This window comes from Cyclopterus lumpus, chromosome 21 (genome assembly GCF_009769545.1).
Source record: "Cyclopterus lumpus isolate fCycLum1 chromosome 21, fCycLum1.pri, whole genome shotgun sequence".
NCBI lineage: Eukaryota > Metazoa > Chordata > Actinopteri > Perciformes > Cyclopteridae > Cyclopterus > Cyclopterus lumpus.
Genome location: NC_046986.1, coordinates 25524154 through 25536834, shown reverse-complemented (window position 1 = coordinate 25536834; position 12681 = coordinate 25524154). Strand labels below are relative to the sequence as shown.

The 12681-nt window shown below is 40.4% G+C and overlaps 1 protein-coding gene across 5 annotated transcripts; it reads left to right on the top strand.

Annotated features, from left to right (window-relative positions):
- Positions 1-3644: 3644 nt before the first annotated feature.
- Positions 3645-11505, top strand: insig2 (insulin induced gene 2). Of its 5 annotated transcripts, none has more exons than XM_034561806.1 (7): positions 3645-3839; positions 5851-5980; positions 6612-6784; positions 7869-7993; positions 8261-8427; positions 8885-8984; positions 9837-11505. In XM_034561806.1, the coding sequence occupies exons 2-7, from the start codon at positions 5859-5861 to the stop codon at positions 9876-9878; spliced, it is 729 nt and encodes a 242-aa protein (XP_034417697.1). In that variant the 5' UTR covers positions 3645-3839; positions 5851-5858; the 3' UTR covers positions 9879-11505. The 5 variants fall into 5 exon arrangements, with proteins under 5 accessions (XP_034417697.1, XP_034417698.1, XP_034417699.1 ...); XM_034561807.1 differs by having other exon boundaries at positions 3670-3839; positions 8261-8365; XM_034561808.1 differs by having other exon boundaries at positions 3670-3839; positions 5122-5980; positions 8261-8365.
- Positions 11506-12681: the final 1176 nt, after the last annotated feature.

The following is a 12681-nucleotide window of genomic DNA, read 5'->3' as shown; positions in this document are numbered from 1 at the left end:
ACGTCGGTGGCCAGCCAATCGCAGCCAGCCTGAGCTCAGACTCTCCTCCCTTCCATTAACCTACATTGAGTGTGCAGCTGAGCAGCACTCTGCCTTGGCTCTCCTTCTTGTTTCTCTCCTCAGAATGAAAATAAAGTACATTCAAAGAGGAAAGGTGGGGGGAGTGGTGTGACTGATGCAGCCTGATGGAGCAGTGGGGACGAGAGTGGTAAAACCTGAACCAGGGATGAATCCTATGAGATGTGCCATTCGTACTGAGACTGGATTAGCATGTACATCTTTAACAGGTTCTCTACCTCAAATAACAAATTGAATAATGCAGAATACAGTTAAGCTCATACATCTACATTTTATGCCTGGCGGCGGATAATTGCTTCTTGGTGCCCTCGAACAAAAACAAGCTTGCATCACCCTGATACCAGCCTGAGACCAGCAGGTGGTGCAATAGGTTAGGCCTGCCAAAAGTCCCTGTATAAATTCCTGTGGGCTAAAATATCAAAATAAGCAGGGCTTCATTATACAATTACAGCCTAACTGGGATGTTCCATCTTATTTGCTCCTGCCTTGCAAGTACAGATATATTTCAATGGGCGGTAGCTTTGATTAGCATTAGAATCAGAGTCTCTTGTGATGCTAAGGACACACCGGCCAATCTGTAATCATTGTTCCGCAGGCTTGCTCACAGGGGATATAGCCCGCTTTGTCATTATCATTCATTATGCCACACACATGCTGGCATAGCTTCTGTGGTGTTGCCAGCAACAGGGCATTTGCATTTTCCTCATAGTTCCAAGAAATTGTGCAGACAATCATGCACCACAAATGACTCTCTGTTTCCACTGCCTGAAGATGAGAGATGCCGTTCCACCCTGACTGCTGCTAAAGACAGAGAACAGATCCCTCATTCTATATTTAATTTCCATCTTGTGTGATTCTCTTTCTGCAATTGTCTGTGTGTGTCCTCAAAATGTCATTATGTACAGATGTCAACTCCAGCCATTAGGGATCATTTTACTTTGTATTGTGATCTGGGGTTATTTATTGTTGTCACAATTTGCTTGTTTGATGTTGTTGTGTTAAATGTCCCGTTTGCTGCACAGGGAGGTACCAGTGTTCTCCAGCTTTTCTCTCTCTCCTGTTTGGAACTGAGTCAGTCTGTCCAAACCTGGCTCTTCTGTTGGAGACACGCATTCAGAGGGTATGTCAAACATTCATTGGAAGAGCGACCTCCACGTTCCTGCTGTGTGCCCTGTGTGTGTGTAGATTATTGTAACATGCAGCATTACAAAACAATTCTCAACCTATGTATGAAATGTGAAGTTTAAAATAAGCCTTTATTTTCAATTTCACATGTTGTCAATGTGACCATGACTCTAATCTTTCTCAGGTTTTGTCATTTATACATTTATATTCTTATGGATAAGGTGAATTTTAAAATATTCAGCCTCATAATGCAGAGTGCTCAGGTCATTCCTATCATGTGACGAATTCACTGGAATACAAGAACAGCAGCTTTTTTATTTTGTTGCTCCCACATACTCTTCCCAATTTATGCCTCTGCCTGTATCGAGAGAGAATTGGGGGTCGAAGTATGAGAGGCTTGGCAAACAGCTTCTCACATCATGGCTGTCTGGGGATTGGCGGGTGAGGCAGGGAAGAAGGGGGTTAGAGGTTAATTATAGACAAGAGAGAGGTCACAGGGCCTATTATTTTGGAGCCGGGACCTGCACCGGTCCAATGGGAATGACATTCATGACGAGGGTCCGGCCCCACCCCTCCATCCCCATACATACCCACAACCCACCATGCGCACGCTATCACTCACATTTATACTGAAGGAGCCGACAGTGGGACTCAGTGGTCTGATAATGAAAAGGCCCTTAGCGTTTGGCATAGGCAGGATGATGAATTGAATCCCCGGCTGTTCTCTGGCTGTGTCAGCGGGCCTCCAAGTAACCCTTGACAACTAATCGAAAGCCCCCAATCCCTCCACATACCTACCAGACTTCCTTTATCACTCTAATTATTAGGGTTAAGTGAGTCTCCCATGGGACTGTGAGTAGTACAGGGCATAGAACCGGCTGAGTCTTCTCATTAGATACAAAATAAATGGCAAAAGCATCGGATGATAGTTGTATGTTCAAACTGTCCTCCCTGAAAGTTTGTTAAGAAAGGTTTTGTTCCAAATGAAATGGCTTTTTAAGATATGATGTGATATAAAGCTGGGGAAAAGTTTATTAAAGCATGGTGTTTGCAATACTCAAATCCCATGTGCATTTTTTTCTAAAAACTATTCAAAACACATCAATGAGTCATACTGTTCCTTCATTACCACAAACACATACACTGTAGTTTATGTAGACTCAATACCACACACATTGGTGCTTTAAATACTAAAGAAACGCATTAAATTAAAAAAAACTCTAATGGGGGAAGAAAAGGAAGAAACATCAGGAAGATCAACAGAGGAGGGATCCCTCTGCCAGGGTGGACAAGTCCTCCCACCAAAGAATTTAACAAAGGTGGCACACAACCCAAAGAAATATAAACAGTTTAATTTTAGCTCTGTATATGGTTTCCTCAGTTGCCAAGTGTGTAAAAGTACAATGGTAATGTGTTTAATTTAAACACAGACAGTATCAGCAGCTTATTCTGAACTGTTTCTTTCTGTAGCATGAAAACTACAGTTAACCATGATAAGGTAACTCTGGGCTATGGTGGAATTAGAAATCATGGCCGTTTGTATTCAAACTATTGTGTCGGCAGATGTAATCCCTAAAAACCCATCATGAGCACCAGAATACACAATGGAGTGAGGATTAGGAGTGATCCATTGTCAACTCTGCATCTCTGTAAACCTATTAGAACACAAGAGAAAATCCAAGATGTTGCCGAATATATTTGTGGACGAGCAATGACTCAAATATACAGATGATGCTCATGATGGGTTTTTAGGGATTACATCTGCCGACACAATAGTTTGAATACAAACGGCCATGATTTCTAATTCCACCATAGCCCAGAGTTACCTTATCATGGTTAACTGTAGTTTTCATGCTACAGAAAGAAACAGTTCAGAATAAGCTGCTGATACTGTCTGTGTTTAAATTAAACACATTACCATTGTACTTTTACACACTTGGCAACTGAGGAAACCATATACAGAGCTAAAATTAAACTGTTTATATTTCTTTGGGTTGTGTGCCACCTTTGTTAAATTCTTTGGTGGGAGGACTTGTCCACCCTGGCAGAGGGATCCCTCCTCTGTTGATCTTCCTGATGTTTCTTCCTTTTCTTCCCCCATTAGAGTTTTTTTTAATTTAATGCGTTTCTTTAGTATTTAAAGCACCAATGTGTGCGGTATTGAGTCTACATAAACTACAGTGTGTGTGTTTGTGGTAATGAAGGAACAGTATGACTCATTGATGTGCTTTAAAAAAACAAAAAAACATTAGTCACAAATTACATGCTTTTTGAAAACTGCCAAACTAATTCTCTCGCAATTTTTTAAGGTTATACATTAATATTTAGAAACATTTAGAAATCAACATTTCAATAGATGACCTTCACTTATGATGTACACCTGACTGCAAATTACCTATTTTTGGGGAACGTAAACGCTAATCACGTGATACTTCCGTTTTGTGAAACCTGGGTACGTCATGGTTTTAGACGCTGATTGGTGTTCATTCATTTTTGACAACCGGAAGTAGTCTCAGAAAAGAGCGACGGCTAAATCCTTTTCGCGTCCTGCAGCCTAGTGCTATACGCTGAGTTGTTTTAAATGTCACGTGTAATGTCCAACTGTAGCCTTATTGGAACGCTTCGGTCAACATAAGGTAAGATGAATCCTCGCGCTCAGCTACCCCGGAAACTCTAGCTAAGCTACACACCAGGTTAGCCACCTAACGACCAGCTAACTAGCCTAGCATACCAGACCCGATCGGAAGTACTCTTATTTGTTCGTTTTTCCTTTTAACACATTCCCGTTATGCAGTTGTTTCAGGGCCCCTTTTAAACGGATTAATCTGTATTGCAGCAAGTGAAAGTTGCTGCCTCATGAATAACGTTTAGACGTTAAGCCAGTTAGCGTTACTTTCCTGAACAATCCGATTGTTAAATTCTCAACTTTATTAGAAAATCCTAGTTCTGAAGTAAGGAGATGTACCTCAGATGAGCACACCGAGTCAAATGAGATGAACTGTCCCCAGGGTGCCTCTCAAGTATCCTCAGTGCACAGGCTAGGGTTAAAGGTGAGTGTAGTCCAGCAGCTAACCGCTACCTCCTCGTTGAGCTAACTTAGCGTTAGCAAAGTATACACTGTTTGTTGATGGAGGGGGTGATTATCAGTTAGTACTAATATAACTTTTCAAGAGCTACTCTTGACTTAATAACTTGAGACAATGTGCTCAAGGGGAAGCATTGAACAAGTAGAGACACATCCTGGAGCTACTCCATTTAAGCTGAATTACGGAGTACCGTTGAGGACAAGTGACAGGAGGCTTCCGAGTCCGAGTTAGAGTTAGAGAGAGAGTGAGAGAGTGAGAGAGAGAGAGAGAGGTTACGACTGTCACAAATAGTTCACTGATAAAAGCAACATTTACATGTCATGTCTAGGGAAAGTAAGCTATGAATATAATATACAGATAATTTTAATTCCTCTTCTGCATCATGGAGGTGTTGTGGTGTTTTGACAGTTACAGTCTGTCTTTTCTTTTTTATTCTTCACAGTGCATTTTGATTTGGCAGCTACACAGAATCCTTAGACGTGACCGTTACAATTGGTTCACTTCTAAAAGCAGTTTTAACATTTTCTTTTGCAAAGACGTCTAAGTCATTTTTAAATACTCATATTTATTTACACTTAAAATCTACATTTTAGTATATATTTTTTGCGTTTTATACTTGTCTTGCTTTTTCACACTACATTTTGTTTGTACTACCTCTGGCGTTTCGGAAATACTGCAACAAGCCGTGCCTTGAGCATAAAAGTATTTGTGCACGCTCATGGCTAATGCACAATCTGCTGAGGCTTGTGCTACAGTGCCACAGTGGAGTATAAGCAAAGCTTTAAATCAGGTCTGTGCACCTATGTGTTCTTTCTTCCTGTGGCGTCTGCAGTGCCTGGTGCACACATACAACATCCTTTGTCCTGGGACCTCACATCAGAACAGGAAAAACTCTGCAAGAAAACTTTTAAAAGGAAGAAACCTTCTGGAGAGCAACAGAGGAGGATCCCTCTATTAGGAATGTACATAATTACTATAGATGTCATGTGTACAGAATGAACAACATATCATAATACACTGTATCTATATACAGGTCACATTTTTGATGTTAGGTTTTCAAAGTGCATCGGAGAGCAAATATTGTTGAGATAAACATATTGTATGGAAAATGTAATATGTTATGTAGCCTAAATATACAGTTAGTACAGTAGTTGGTTCATAGGAGGTTATTGGTGGATTACGCAATTTAAATTGCATATACAATTACTTTATTATAGGAAATTATTGTAGAAATATATAATCTATTACTGATAGATTTCTTCCATAAATCATAACACACCAGATTTTGTGGATGTTGCCAAACCCTACTGGAAAATGTGTAAATGTGTTTATTATTCTTCCTCCTTTGGAAAAAAAAAGCCTTACTGTAAGCTTATTATAAGAAGACATTAAGTCAGGGATTTAGTTTGAGCAGCAGGCAATGCAGCAACTCCTAAAAGATCACACTAAAATGACTGAATTAGCATGGTGTATTGATACCCTGCCTGCCTGTCTGTGTTTTGACATTGAACTCACTTGTGGTTAACAACGTCAGCCACCCTTCTGTATTTTCCTGACCTAGGCTTACGGATGTCCCTAACACTGACCGCCATGAGCAACAGCGCAGTGACCAGGGGCCAGCAGCAGAGGTCAGGGTCCGGGCAAATGCCACAGCCTTCCCAAGGCCCCTATATCTCAGTTATCACCAACAGGTTAGTCCTGCATCTTCTCCATCAAAGCTCACCTTAAGAAAAACAACATGACTTAAAACAGGGATATATACTTTTTAAAACCCATATCTTCCACAATACTTTTTTTTGTCTTTGGTTATGTAACATAGCTATGGGAGGATATGATGGAGTCTGCAGGGCAAAGGTTGCAGTACACTGTAGTTGTGTACTTTGAGGCCTATCATGTTGTGTCAGTTTGCACTATAAATTGCACCTCATTGGTGGAACGAGCTCCCCATTGACATCAGGACAGCAGAAAGTCTCTACATCTTCCGGCGCAAACTAAAAACACATCTCTTTCGACTATACCTTGAATAGGTAGCACTTAAATGCCGTAGTAGCACTTAAATGTCCCTTACCGATAGCACTTTAGTAGCACTTAAATGGCACTTACGGATAGTACTTTGTAGTTTAACTTTATTAAAGAAATTGTACTTGCTTGATTCTTGTTGTTCTGAGTTTGGACTCACGGTTTTATCCAAAGCGACTTACAATAAGTAAGTCGCTTTGGATAAAAGCGTCAGCTAAATGACATGTCATGTAATGTAATGTATAAAACATAACACTGGACATATTTTCCTAGTCTCCTGATTCCCTTTGTGCTGCATTGTAGGACCACCAACCTGGCGATCCGAGGGGCCATGCTGTTTTCTGTGGGTGTCTTCCTGGCTCTGGTGCTGAACTTACTTCAGGTGCAGAGAAATGTCACCCTCTTTCCCCCTGATGTCATCAGCAGCATCTTCTCATCGGCCTGGTGGGTACCGCCCTGCTGTGGCACGGCCTCAGGTATGTGTGAGTCCTGTCTGGTTCATTTTCATCTTTAGGAAAGGAAAGAAGGGATTAAAAAGGGGGAGGTTCTGGTGGTTCTCAGCTGAAATGGTCTGAGAGGTGGTTGAGTGTTCTGGCATGAAGTCTTGTCATAAAGCACAAGTACTTAATAGCTCTGAGTACTGCACATTTTGATGGTCAAAATCAAATTCCAGCTGGGTTGTGAACATAGACTATAAGAAGTGGACATAGGGTGCATGCCAAAATATCTTAATTATATACAAATTATCTTATATATATATATATATATATATATATATATATATATATATATATATATATATATATATATATATATATATATATATATATATATATATATATATATATATATATATATATATATATATATATATATATATATATATATATATATATATATATATATATATATATATATATATATATATATATATATATATATGAGTAGACACTCTTGTGAAACCACAGCTCAAGGCATTTAAAATACCACCAACCTTGACTAGCTGGTGTTATTGAAATGTTGTCCCCTGGGTGGAAATGCTGTAGCTGGAAATGCAGCACAGTGCTGCTTGTTCCCAAGAGGCTCAGCACAAACCAGGCCTGCCCGAGGCTCTCTTCCTCCCCAGACACACTACACCTCCTGAGCCTGTCGCTTCCGCTTGTTGCTCTCACAAACACACACACACACACACACACACACACACACTTGGCTTCGTCCCCCAAGGAAGGACTGCTGCATTTTGTTGGCAGAGCAAAAACAAAGTCATTTAGAAGCCACATTAACCAGTCAAAGGTTATTAGCATGTGAGCTGCGATGCAAATCACAGCAGTATATTCTTATTTTTCACAATATCAGGTTTGCATCTCCTTGTTGGTGGTTTGCGTGTCCTTGCAGGCGAAGGTTTGCTTTGAATATTTGCTGTTGATTACTACCAAAGCTCCAGAGCCCAGAACATGTCATTCGGGACAGACCCACACCAGACATGGTGACTGCGCCACCACAGTTGTAAAAGATGTTTGTGTTGCCTCTTGATCTTCTGTTTAATTTTTCCCCTTGCAGCAATGATCGGGCTGCTGTACCCCCGTATCGACAGCTGTCTGGGTGAGCCACACAAGTTCAAGCGGGAATGGTCCAGTGTGATGCGCTGCGTGGCTGTGTTTGTGGGCATCAACCACGCCAGTGCTGTATCCTTAAAGTGTGCATCTTCTGTTCAATACTTGGTGGGAGAAAACAATTAGATAGGTTGCAATATTTCTCCCCCTTAGTGTAGGCAGTAGTTTGTGTGGACTGTCATACAGGAATGCAGTGCTTTTATTTTTATGATTTGATGGCTAACCGGTTAAATGGTAGACATATACCTCCACTGCAGTGCTGCACTGTATCACTGCTATGTACACTACTTTGGAGCTACCAGCCATTTACAGCTTGGTCCTTGACCCTACCTCTGTCAGAAAGTGGACTTTGCGAATAACGTCCAGCTGTCTCTGACTTTGGCGGCGCTCTCCGTCGGTCTGTGGTGGACTTTTGACCGCTCCCGCAGCGGCTTTGGCTTGGGGGTTAGCATCGCCCTGTTGGCAACGCTGGCCACCCAACTCCTGGTTTATAATGGAGTCTTTCAGTATGTGTGTGTGTGTGTGTGTGTGTGTTTGTGTGAAAAGGAAAACTGAGACAACAATAAATTTGATAACACAAGCTGAACTACAACAGCATACACATAGTTATGGCCTGTGTATTAAGGAACCTTTTGCAAGATTGCAATAGCCACACTATGCTTTGCCCATAATTATTGTTCTATGGCAGCACAGTCTTCAGCGAGCAGCTATGGTTACCTTTGCGGTACGTGGCTAAAACCTCCACCAGCAAAGCCTAAGCAATTTTTTTTTGTCTTACTGCATTTGTGAATTCTCCTTTTCTTAGCATTTTAAAACGTTACTCTGTCTTGGATATCTTTGCTGTATTTGAACTTTTTAATAAACAGTCAGTCTGGCCAAGATAACCAGAGCATAATGAATACAAGTTACGTTTTGGCATGCATTGTTTAAAGAATTAACAGCTGCTGCTTCTGCTCTGCACAGGTATACGTCACCAGACTTCCTGTATATTCGCTCCTGGTTACCTTGCATCTTCTTTGCTGGGGTGATAACTATGGGAAACATAGGACGCCAGCTAGCCTTGGTAAGAAATTGGAATCTATTCAGAAATTCTTCTTTGCTGAAACTCTGTTAAATTAGTATTGGATTCATGCTAGACTGGAAAGTAAACGGATGAGTGTTGGATCAGATGCCTACTTAACACTTAAAAGTGAAGCCAATGTGTTTCAGTGTCAATTGTTAAAGCTGCATTCTCTACTGACCACCAGGGGGCTGATGACTCTGGTTCTATAGAAGTCTATGCTTAATGTGTTACAGCTGCATTCTCTCTACTGACCACTTGGGGGGCGACTCCTCTGGTTGTATAGAAGTCTATGCTTAATGTGTTAAAGCTGCATTCTCTCTACTGACCACCAGGGGGCGACTCCTCTGGTTGTAAAGAAGTCTATAGAAATGACTCTACTTCTCTCGATTTATTCCCTCAGTAAACATTGTAAACATGAGTTTATGGTCTCAATCTCTAGTTTAAAATCTTCTTTAATACAGCAGGATGTTCATTTAGTAAATTAGGATCCATTTAGAGTCAAATAGACCATAAACCAGGCTATGCTTTAGAGCGGGGCTATAAGGTGATTGACAGGTCGACACCAAAGACGTATACAGCGTTTCTACGTCACTCATCCTCAGTCCAGATATGTCGTTCTGTTCACTGGTTGCAAAAAAGCAAGATGTTGACAGCCAAAATGCTGAACTTGGGGCTTAAACCAATCCATTAAACAATGGGTGACGTCACGATGACTACGTCCATAAACAGTCTGTGTGCCAAAGTTGCATCGGTGTCCTCCAATGTTCTCAACGCAAAGAAATTATCTGTGAGAGAGGATCTGGCTGTTTTGTGTCTAATGGTATTTCCTGCTTGTGTGTGCATTTTTTTCAGTATGAATACAAATTCGTTCAGGAAAAGACGCATCAGGACTGAGGGATCTCACCAGGCCTCTGCTCAAAATGACCTGAAACCAGAGAGGCAGAGAGCGTCTGCATGCAGCATAAACAAGGACTTGCTGGCCCTTGAGGAGCCAGTTAGGCATGAGCTCCTGATTGGCTGCCTGGTACTTTCTGCTGGATAGTATTTTGATTGGCTGTCGTCATGCCATTCAGATCCTGGGATGTCTGCTAGCTCTATTGTTACTTGAGCTGAACAATGATAGCAGAGTTTCTTGTGTTTTTTTCTGTGGTGCAGTCTATCTCCACTTACCTGGGAAGGGATTAGCAGCGAAGCATCTATCGTTCTTCACATCAGCTAGAATGTTTGAAACCTTTGGCTTTGTTGTTCCAAACACACCACAGGGGATCAGTTTTAAAGTTGGCTCTTATCTCCAGAGTCTTCCACATATCAGTGTAAAACAGACAGCTGAGCTGAGTTATATCTAAAAAGATATCTATATACCAAACAGTTTATTGTATGTAATTAGCTTATATCTACATTTTGGTTTTCTTGATAAAGGAATGATGTGTACGATCTGCATTGGCTGTGTAGTGGGTATTTCTAGCAGCCACATCTGCCCTGCTTATCACCAACATGTATGGAATCATCTGATCTGAAGGAAGAAAGGATACATGAAGCTCTGAGGGTTTTGGTTGGAAGTGATTGGTACATTTGGAATAGATTGGATTGAAACAAGCTCGGAAATGAGTTTCGTCCATACATCCATTTAAAGCACAGTAATACCTTTTTCTGAAATAATTCCTTCATCATGGGACCATTTCTATTTTTAAAATAATGTTCTTGTTTCAGGGAGCAACATTTCTTAGAATATATTTCTGGACCCTAAAGGGTAAAACCAGCATTAGCTTCCCTCAAAATGACAGGAATGGCACATTTTCCAGCTTAGTGTCTTCATAGTGCTTGATTAACACTTGATGGTTATCCTTTATGGACCATATGTGTTGAAGACCTAACATATATGCCCATAGATGGATGTTGGAGGTAGGTAGGAAGAACTTAAAGTAGAAGGGTGTGTGTGTGGAAAGATGCTATGTAGGCTCCTAGATGACGCACTGTGTTTGCTTTATCTTTACAGATTTAACAAACGTACATTAGCGTGGAACTAACACCATAAACTCATTAACTAACTGACCATTTGCATTAGGTTTGCACTGTGGTATAAAGGGTACTTCTGGTGTTATGAGTGTGAGGTATCCCTTAAGACCCTGTTCCTGGACATGCTTTGGAAAGACAGTCAGACGTGATCTCCTTTTTGTTCTAATGAGCTGTTTTTTTTCTTCTTCCTGTAACGTTTCCATAAAGATCTCAAGGCAGTGTTCAGCAGGAACACATCTGAAGTTCTCTGTATGCATGAGTGGTTAGGTGATAAATAAAAGAAAATAGGCAGAACAATCTGCTATTCTGTAAACTGTTTGAGGTATGATTCTATCGTTCAAGGGACATTTTCTAACCATTTGCATTTTATATCACTATTAACTTCTGTTAAATAAGGATAAATTGTACTTCTAGTTGCTTTAGTCCACTTACTAAAGCAACCTCTGAAACCTGGACAAGTGCAATCTGTTGCTGTATTAAATACTTTGGCCTTTCTGATAACGGCCTCTGATTTTTATTACTTGTCTCGTCCTAGTACACAAGCACCTAAACTGCAGTGAAGGATGTTTGGCTAGTGGTGGAATATTGTGTCAAATGAATGATCTGCAGAGAGAATATAGTCTAAAGGGGTAGAAGCAACAGTTTCTTTTCTATAGTTCCTCTGTTTCTGACCTTCATACTTCCTGGAAATCCTCAGTAAGATTAAACATGTTTGTCCTAGCCAAGATAGCAGAAATACAACACCCACATAAGATATATTACAGATATAGCGAACAAAATCTGAATACAATTTGATAATACATTTGGATACAATATGGAACGAAGCATAAGCTAGCATCTTTAAACAACACAAGCTATTTAAAGAAATAAAATGGATACAAAAATAGAGTTCCCTATATGCTTGTTAAAGAATAGAAACCAGAAGCATGAGTCGTATGATAAATGAACAGCTCTGATTTCAAGGTTCAGCAATTGTAAGCCAATATAAAGTGAACTGGATTGGTTTAAAAGTGAAGTTTAAGCACAGCGGTGTATGCTGGGATACATGCTAACTAGTTGATATCTTACAATTTCACAATTATTTATTCAGTGCACATCTATACATTATAAGTTTCAATCAAAACTAATAATTTAAACAACTAAATACATGAACATGATTTTTTTTTGTCTGGTATATTTCACAAGATCAGCACCATGTTCTGTGTTGCATTAAAGGTCTGAAGCCGATTTAAAGCTGCAGCTAGTCAAGTGGAGATACAACCCATCGCACATGCTCAAACACAAGCTGGAGTGTCAACTGGTACAGTGTTCACTGCTAATGTGGATTAATGTGTCTTGTCTTGTACCGGCTCCCATAGACAAGGGCTTGCATAGACAAAAGTAATTAAGATGAATAATTGGGATTTAAAGTGCCTTTGTTTGCATTATTGCTAAATTCCAGGATAAGAACACAGTTTCTCAGTTGTTTACATGAGTGTTTGAGGCAATTTGCTCTGTGAATGTTATTGTTCAAGGCTAACTAGCTAGTGAAACAATAGGCGTGGTGTGTCATAGCCGTAAGTGCTGCTCCGAAGAGCTAAACTCCCCACCACTAATGAATTCATTAATCTCTCTATTTATTCCTGACAAGCAATTATCTCCTCTCGCAGAATGAGGGTCAGGAGGCGAGGTTGAGAGCTCT